Here is a 9,696-nt window from a genome sequence, read left to right as displayed (position 1 = left end):
CTCAAAAAAAAAAAAAAAAAAGCTTTAAACTAAGAAATCAATGGGGGAAAAAAGATTTTGTGCCATAAAACCATCCCCTGAATTGAGAAAATGTAAAATTTTGATTTGTGGAGATTTTTCTGGGTAGTTAAGAGCTTTTCATTAAGTTGCTAAAGCTTTGTTTTACTTTTGTACTTTGTAAAAACGTTTTCCTAAAGTTGATTATGGACTCCCCATTATCACCAACCCTAGCATACCAGGTGTAATGGACGTCAAGTTTTAAGAGCCCATGTTCAGCGTCAACATTATTATGTTACGCTATGAAACTGTGGTGCTCTTGGGGCCATATGATATTGCAGTTGACCCCTGATATATACTTCTGTGTTTTAATAAAACAAAGTAATTATGTGAATAACCATACCCAGGCCAGGAGCAATGGGCATGAGAACAAAGGGCACAAGGGGGGCTGGCCTGGGTGGCCATCGCTAGGAGCTTACAAGACAGAGTCAAAAATCTGCTCTCCACTAAACGTAAATTATAAATAGACACGAGTGCCTTTCAGTCTTTTTAGCTGCTAGAGGAAATCATTTCATACTGAAATTGTATTTAAATACAACATTTAGCACGTACTCACATGACTGATAGAGACCTACACACATAAGTACACACACATACTCAACTTTGAAAATCAATCAGAATTCCATCATTTCATAATATATCTTAGTCTAAAGTCAACCTAGGTCCACTTGGGGAGATGATTAGTCACGATGATGGCTTTTATAGCCTGACTTTTAAATATTGCCATGAGAACACAAGCATCAGTGCTATGACCCAGTAGGACCCTTGCCGCCATCTTTGTAAGGCTTGGAGCGAATGAACTCTTGAGTTTGCCAGATTAAAAATAAAGCTAGATCTTAGGTCTCTTATGTTTCAGTGACTTTGGGCTGTATTTTTCTCTTCAGATTTCAAATGTATGGAAGCTCTGGGCATGGAGTCAGGAGAGATTCATTCTGACCAGATCACAGCTTCTTCCCAGTACAGCACCAACTGGTCTGCAGAGCGCTCCCGCCTGAACTACCCTGAGAATGGGTGGACTCCCGGGGAGGACTCCTACAAAGAGTGGATACAGGTATGCAGCCCGAGGCCGGGCCTGTCTGGTGAGGAGAGCCTTTTGGTCATCTGGAAAGGTTATTGGAGAAAAAAAAAATAGAAAGAAAGAAACAGTGTCATACCAAATGCCCTCAAATGAGAAGAGAAGGGTAGTAGATCCAAGGGTCAGCAATCCTGGCAGAGTGGTGCCATCTCTGTGTGATCAGAGAAAAGCAGCCCCACGTGACATCCCTGGAAAACCACTCAGTTTCTCAGATCCTCAAGTCCTATAGCCACAGGCCTTAAGTACAGCGGTCTCACTGCGATAAACGAAAAGACCTCATTTTCCCCGACTACGTGTTTTCTGTGGATATGCTTCCTACTTTGACATATTTTCATTTCTTTGATGAAATGGATAAATTCGTTCTGTAGACAGGCATGAACGAATTGTTTCCAAGTACAGAGTTTTCTGTTTGTTTCGGGCTGAGGAACAGAAGGGAGGGTTTGGGCTGGTCTGGTCTACATAGGTTTAAGCAGCACACACCCAAGAGGGGGCTGAATGGAGGGCACTGCATCTGCAGGCGGGGTATACAATGTACGTATGTGTGTCCTCAGCAGCGATGTTGCTTCCGCTTTCTTTGCTCCGACACACCCTTCCCTTCTCTAACTTGCAGACCCCAACATCCCTCCTCATTCCCCGACCCCACAGTTTCATCCACCCCTCCTCACCCCTCACCACTCTCAGTGCCTGCTCTTCCCTAGACATCGGGCTCTTCCCTCCATGGCCAACACATGTTCATGGGCTTTTCACACGTTGTCAAAAGAAACATCCAAATCTGGGTCTGTGGGTTAAACTGGGCACGCTATACAGAAGGTTATTTGCTGAAGGATCCAGGCTTCCTTTTCCCGAGAGTAGGTACAGCCTGTCTTATATTCATGGCTAAATACATAAAAATGACGAATTCCCAGAGAGGGTGTCTAAGCAAGAAAAACCCCAAGATGATTAATCCTCTACTTTCCACATCTATTGCTGTTTCAGTCTTTTGAGCACAAATACCAGGTTTTGTTTTACTTTGGGAAGGTCAATATTAGTTTAACATACACTTAAAGTGAAACGGCCTATTACAGGAGACTGAACTCGTGCTAACCTCCAAATGACAACACTGAGCAATGTGTAGAGGGTGAGAAAAGATGAGACTTCTACCTTGGGACTGCTCAATCCCACTCTAGATTAAGTCAGAAATGAAATAAATTTGCCGATGTCAGAACAGCTCTCGGTAACTTGTTTTTCCACATCCCCACACCCTCAAGTGGATCGGCATGATTGACAGACGTGCCCCACGAGGAAGACTTAAATTTTGCAGTGCTAAGCATGTTTGCATGGTAATGTAGTCTTATTCTTGGTTGTGCAGAGAGCACTCTATACTGGAGGATGGTGGTCTTGCAGGAGTTCTGAAATAGCAACTGCAGCAATCCTTCCATGCAAGGCAGCTCTTAAGTCAGTGGAAACACAGAGACTACATAGGCCCTCACAGGGCATTTGTCAGAAAGACAGGATTTATATCATCCTTGGGTATCAGGCATGACTTAAGATTGCTCCAGAAGAAATGAAAAAGAAATGCTTTAAGGAGTTTTTGCCTTATGGTATGTGCACTCTCAGGAGAGAGACAAAGACAGTGAGACTGAAAATGAGAAATCACTCCCCAGGGGGGATGGCCATGTTGCAATCCCTTCTCCTCCATTCTCCTCCTGGAATCTTGGGCATGCACACACATGAGCCAGGCATGATTTTCAAGCCACAAGGTCTGGGACTTGAACCACAGTCGTCCATGTGGGAGTCCAGTGACATAACCATACAACATCTGCTGGTCCCCCAAAGAAAAACCTTACGTAGTCCACTCTTTCTGCTGATGAGAAGGTATGATCAGGAGGAGCTAGGTAGTCCAATTCCCCAACACGAGGTTTCCTTCTCATCCAGGCTAGCCATCATGGCTGGTCCGGCTGGGGGTCTACTCCACACCAGGGTGTCGATGGAGAGGGCAGCCATGATCTGAAACACTGTCTGATACCACGGCCGACTGAGGGAAGGTGGCATGTGGCATGGCAGATCAAGCTGGCTCTGGAAGTGCCCACACTCACACTTCCATCTGCATCTTCCTGCGAGAGCTCATGGAAGGGGCAGAGGGAAGTGGGATCTGCCATTCGCTGCCCCTTGGAGGGAGGCGAGCTACACTCGATTCACAGCCCAAATGACAACTGTGCCTTCTTAGAATACTTAACCGTGTGTGGAGTGCGTATTGTGTGGTCTCGAGTACTCGATAGATATTGTTTTCTTTTAATTCTTTAATTTTATTTATTATTATTATTGTTGCTTTTTTTAAAAACTCTTTTTGAAAAAGGACTTAACTTTTTTAATCAAAAATAAAACAAAAAAATGTTAATTGCATTTTCTCTCCCACATCATTTCTTCCTGAACTAATAAGAGACTGCTTTTGAAAATACAGTGTTAGCTGAGTTTAGTTTTAGATACAAACTTCACCAGAAACATTCCCTTTGCTTTTGTTTTGTTCTAATTTTTTAAGTTAATTTATTTTACATTCATTCAGTGAGCATCATCACAGCATACAAAATGTGATTTCCCATCCTGAATACACTGCACAGTGGCTTAGTCATGCATGTTATCATCGAGAAATAATTTTCCATTTCTTGTTTCATGTATATATGTATATATATTCCCCCTATTGTATGGAATTCTCACTGCATTACTGGGAAGGAGATACGATTATCCTCATTCTAAAAATAAGGACACCGAGGGACCAATGTAATGGTTAGTCACTGGACTCCCACGTAGTCGACAGTGGTTCAAGTCCCAACCCAGTGACTTGAAACTCATTTTGCGCATGTATGCCCAAAATCCTGAGAGGAGACTGGAGGAGAAGGGATTGCAGTGTGCTCATCCCCTGGGGGGTGATTTCTTGCTTTCTATCTCTGTCTCTCTGGCGAGCACATGTACCTTATAGCAAAAATCTCTCTAAAAATAAAAAAAATAAGGACACTGAGAGCAGGAAAAATTAGAAAATGCTCCAGGTCACAATGAGTGACTGGCTTGGAATCCAGGCCTCTGGGGCTCCAGTGCTCGCTTTTTTTTTTCTTTCTTTCTTTTTTCAATCTTTTGTTTGTTTGTTTTTTGCTATAGTCCCAATGTGTTCACCAGAGAGAGACCAAGAGACACAGTGAGAGGGAAAGTGAGAAATCACCCCTTACGTGGATGACCATACTGCCATCCCTTCTCCTATATTTTCCTCCTGGGGTCTCGGATACACATGCATACACACCTAGTATGAATTTTAAGCCACCAAGTCTGGAACTGAAACCGTGGTTGGCTACATGGGAGTCTAGCACCTTAACCAGCATGCCGCCTGCTGTCCCCCAGTACTTGCTTCTCACGCCCGCCCACTCACATAAATACAGGCCAATCGATGAGACATCAGCACCCCCTTTCCTGCTCCACTCAGACTGAGAAGGCTCCCGCTGAGATGAGTCAGTGCTCGCTGTTATTTTTTATTATTATTATTATTTTTAGAGAGACTTTTGATAGAGGGTGCATGTGCTTGGTGGAGAGAAACAGAGAGACAGATAGCAAGAACTCACCCCTGAGAGGGGATGGCCACACTGCAGTTCCTTCCCCTCCATCCTCCTCTGGAGATCTTGGACACACATGCCCAGCCCACCAGGTCCGGGATTCAAACCATGGTCGACTATGTGGGAATCCAGCTATATAACCATTACGCCATCTGCTGGTCCCAGCGCTCGCTGTTTGTAAACCTCCAAACCAGGAACGTTGCTCCTCAGTCCATGCCAGTGTTACAGATGCCTGGGTTCAGGTTCACCTCGAGGTAAAACTGCCTTTCCTTTCCTTCAGCTCCGGCTCATTTACATGCTGGTGGTGTGTGTCCACAGTGGGAGCTGGTTTCATCCACCGATCCCCTAATTACGAATAGTTTCATGTGTTTCCAGCTTTTCCGAAAGTCTTTGGAAGCGTCTAGCTTGTTGTTTTCATTGGCTGGATGTTTCATAAATTAACCGACAAGCACAGCCTCGTTTGGGAGGAGGGCAGGAGGCGCCGGCCCTCATCCCCGGGACAGACGCTCATGTGCGTTGCTATTTATGTGCACTTAAGTACGCGCATGACATTTGTTTTCTCTTTCAGCCTTTCTCATTTTGCATGCAATATGTCCCACAAAACAAGTTGCTGTGGCAACAACAAGGACAAATACTTGCATGTGTTAAATTAATAAGGCAGCGTTGGAAGCTGCCTTTCCTCCAAGACAGGAACAGTCTTTGGTTCCCATTGTTTTCTCTAGGAAATAACTGAGTGACATGAAACAACAATGCATCATTAACGGTCGACATGAAGGTCCACGTTGGTGCTTCCTGTGAGACCCGTGTCTGCCAAAAAGCTTAAAAACAAGTCAAGAATCCACTTAGGGAGAAGAAACACCACAGGTAGTTCCAAGTTGAGGGTTTGCACATGACCGAATCCTGCTCAAAGGGCCATTTATACCCTGAGTGGCTAAAAAGTTCTTCATTATCTATGGCAGAGTCAATCACATATGAAATTTGCCCAGTGTTTTTCAAAGTATCCCATTCTGTGTTCCTCAGAGGAGAGCTACTTATCTTACAAGCAATTTCATCATTTTTCTTCCTTTGTTTCTGGATAAACAATGAAGGATTCAAGTAGACTCTGTATCAGTCGTGAATAAAAATTCTTTACCGGCCAGCAGGTAGTGGTGGTTAAAGCTCTGGACTCCTACATGGCCTGGATGCAGCATCTTGAAAAATTACACTGGGCACATGGGCATGCGTACCCAACACCCTGAGAGGAGAATGGAGAAGGGACTTCGCAGCGTGGCCATCCCCCCAGGGAGTGATTTCTCACTTTCCCTCCCTCTATCTCTGTCTGTCTGTCTGTCTGTCTCTCTGGTGAGCTCATGCACCCTATGGCAAAAACCTTACACAACAACAAAAAATTCTTTTCAAGCACATTATTAGAGCCCAAGACATTAAGTTTATTGAACCGAGTTGCTTTTCTTATGAAATAAAGATGATGTAGCCTTCCCGCCATTGAAGCGCTAGTAGACTACGATACTATGAACTCAGAGAAATCCCTCTCAGGTTTTGTCTTTTCATCTCTGCAAACTAAGCACATAACATATTGTGTCTGTTCAGGAGACACTTCCTTCTAGTTCCTAAACGTAGCCCTTCACACACAAAGGAGGCTTAATTCATTAATTATTTCAATGTTTTATTAATGATAGTGTTCACCACACTGTAAACAGATTTATCCTTCCAGCTTTAATTAAAGCTCTTGGGAGTGCTTTCCTCAAAACAACTGTGACTTTTCCCTGATTAAAATGCCAGGAGAGAAACAGATAAAAAGGCAAGAGACATAAAGCCTAGATGGTAGGGTATGAACTGTGTTGATCTAAAGACTTAAAAATGGCACCAGGGACTAATCGATTACCACACTCTCCAATGACTTCAGAAATAAAATTTCAGTACGTGACAAACCAACTCGGGCTGACACTCTGCTCATTTCCAAATTTGGGGACATTGTCTTGTGTGGAAAAAATTTGGGACTGGATTATTTATGCCTCCACTTTTTCCAGAAGAGCAGTAAGCAGTTGTCTTCTAAGCCACACCCTGTCTGGTTTGATAAGTCAGCCCTGTCATGGATTACTCACGCAGAGGAAGGGAACTTACAGGAAGACAGTCTGTAGCCATGAGACTACACCAGCAAGCACCTTCTCTGTCCGCATATTTTCTGGTCTAGCGGTTCATTCTAAGGTATGAAGAAAAGGAAAGTTCCAGAGGAGAGGAGCTAAAGCTAAGCTTCTGATGACACTCATTTCTATGTTTTCCTTTTGCTTTTTATGCTTGGATGACATTAATGCCTTCACATCTTCTCCATGAAGGAACCGTGAAAGATGACACCAGTAATAAAAGCCCTCACCATAGCAGGGAGATGAGCTGAACCAAACACCCCCACCACAACACACACACAATTGTGTTCACACCCTCATGACAATAGCGTCAAAAAACAAATGCCCCATTTATAAGGTCAACATTTGAAACTGGTCAGATTCAAACAGCCTTTTGGTTGCTTGATAGACTTTAGAATTCATTATGAGACATTTTCTAACAAAATTTTATGGGTCTATAGCATTTTGCCTTTAGAAAAGCATCTTTTCAGATACATCTCATTTTCATACTAGAAGGTGAAATAAGTAGACCCGTGTTTTTATCCCTTCATTCACAAAGAAAAATGAGGCCCAGGGAGGTTAAATCATTCACCAAACTCCCGACTTAAGGAAAGGATATCCCTTGTGGAAATTTTCACCCTATATCGGTAGTCTCCAACCAGGCCGCACAGCAGGCGATGAGCGGTGGGCGAGTGAGGGAAGCCTCATCTGTATTTACAGCCACTCCCCATTGCTTCCATCACTGCCTGCGCTCTGCATCCTGTCAGATCAGGGGCAGCATCGGATGTTTATAGGAGCATAAATCCTATTGTGTGCTGTACGTGTGAGGGATCTAGGTTGTGCTCTGTCCTCAACTATCCCTCCCCAATCCCGGCTCATGGAAACACTTTCTTCTATAGAACTAGACCCTGGTGCAGAAAAGGTTGCGGACCACTGTCATACGCCATCAAGGTGGACTTCCTTTCCTAGTTGTGGCACGCAGAGCAGCAGGCTCTTAGTGGGGTGTCCACTTGGAACTGACCTGACCTGACCCAGGGTGCATCTCATGCTTGCAGAGTTCTTGGCCATGTCATTGTGAAGATCTTTAAAAATTGTTTGATTGCTGTATTATAATTGCACATGTGCTTGGGGGTACCATGTGATTTTTCCATCCAAGATTACAATATGTGATGATTAAATCAGAGATATTAGGATACCCATCATCCGGACCACTTGTTACTCTGTGCCAGGAATGTTCAAAATCCGCTCTTTTATTTCTGCTATAACTGCATTCTCCTGACTGTTTCCCCTCTCACTCTTATGATTGAGGTACGTAATCAGGCCAACTATTATTCAAAGACCATGAAGTCTGGTGAGTCTTAAGGTTGCAAAGGAGACTCTTGCTCAAATAGTCAGGTTCCTGACCCTTAACCTAAGGTCATTTTTTTCAGTCCAGGAATCTTTTAAGCCTTACTCCGCATAGTCTTCCTGACATCCCCATCCAGAGCTCTGGGTGTGGTTTCCAGCAGCTTCTAAAGTGGTTCTGTCATGATTCAAAACTTAGCTGTCAATTAAACTTGTTGAGAATAGAGAGAAAAGATCATTTATAGGCATGGACCTGATTTCAGGAGCTAAGAAGGGGCCAGATGAACTTCTTTTAAGCTCAAAATAGAATGAAAAAACTCATGAATCCTCGAAAATATTTCCTCTTACAATTGGCATTATTCCATATGCTTACATGCACACACACACACACACACACACACACACACACAAATATACACACACAATTTTAGTCAAATGTTAGATGAGAGAAGTGAGTGCTTATTTATTCAAATGTAAAAATTTGTCTCCCAAAATTCGAAGTAGAAGCTGAAGTAATTTATCTCAAAGCTTTAGAATGTCATCAATTTTAATTGGTTTTATATATACATTTTCTTTCATTCAAAACTTTCTGGGCACATCTTTTGTTCTCTGATATTAATGTGATGAGTATGGTACAATGACCTCTCTATGAAATAGTTTTTGAGTTTTCATAGAGTTATCAGCTTCTAGAAGGTTTATAACCTGTAATGCTATATTTAAAATTGGCCCCATCTGCTAAATTGATTATCCAAAACAGAATATCCTGATTGTAAACACTCTGTGCTTAGAAGCAAGACACTTTTGGGGTGTATTAACTCATTCAGGTCATTAATACATTGAAGAAATTACAATAAACAATACTTTATACATCTGTAACTAGAGAACCAACAAAAATAGCTCACTGGGTTACCTGAACGTGGATTGATGCATGTAAAACACAGTGTCGGCAAATTTAGGGGAAATACAGCTGTTCGGTTGAATGTGCATTCCCCAGGTGTCCTCCGCGTGTGCGTGTTTATTGTGACTAATATTAACGTTCTGTTTTTGCTAAAACATTCATCTGGAAGAGACGCAATTTGATTTAAAAAAAGAAAAGTTCCTGAGGTGCACCTTTGGTTATTTCCCCTTGATTCAGCATTTACTTGCATTTCCGCCATAAAGTAAATGCTTAACACCCAGCTCTTCATTGCATCTTAGGTCTGTTACCTGTGACTAGATTTCCACGCAGAGTCCATCCCCAAACTGTCTCTGAAGCAGCTTTTTCTAATGCTCTCTCTAGGACCTTGAATTTTCACATTACAGAAGGGTATTTGAAGGAAATAGATGGGGATGGATTAAACACAGAGTTTGGGGGTTGATTTTTAAGGAGAATATGGTTTGGGGAAATCTGACAGTTAACTCTGGATATTTTTAACCAATTATTTTTGTCATGTACGAAATATTAAGATGATTTTTTAAGAATTATTTTATTTAACTTTATTTATTTTAAGTTTTAACAGAGAGGGACAAAGAAAGGGAAAGA

At 42.6% G+C, this 9,696-nt stretch overlaps 1 protein-coding gene across 5 annotated transcripts in view; it reads left to right on the top strand.

Moving 5' to 3' along the window:
- Positions 1-9,696, top strand: part of NRP1 (neuropilin 1) — a 173,449-nt gene that overhangs the window by 85,523 nt on the left and 78,230 nt on the right. For all 5 annotated transcript variants that reach the window (XM_014591504.1, XM_006158289.3, XM_006158287.3 and 2 more), the window contains exon 7: positions 942-1,108. In XM_014591504.1, the coding sequence (XP_014446990.1) occupies positions 942-1,108 (167 nt within the window). The remainder of the gene's footprint in view (positions 1-941; positions 1,109-9,696) is intronic.

The sequence above is a fragment of the Tupaia chinensis genome, unplaced genomic scaffold, assembly GCF_000334495.1.
Source record: "Tupaia chinensis unplaced genomic scaffold, TupChi_1.0 Scaffold000578_2, whole genome shotgun sequence".
Classification (NCBI taxonomy): Eukaryota; Metazoa; Chordata; class Mammalia; order Scandentia; family Tupaiidae; genus Tupaia; species Tupaia belangeri.
The sequence above is the reverse complement of the archived record's forward strand: the minus strand, read 5'-3'. Positions and strand labels throughout refer to the sequence as shown.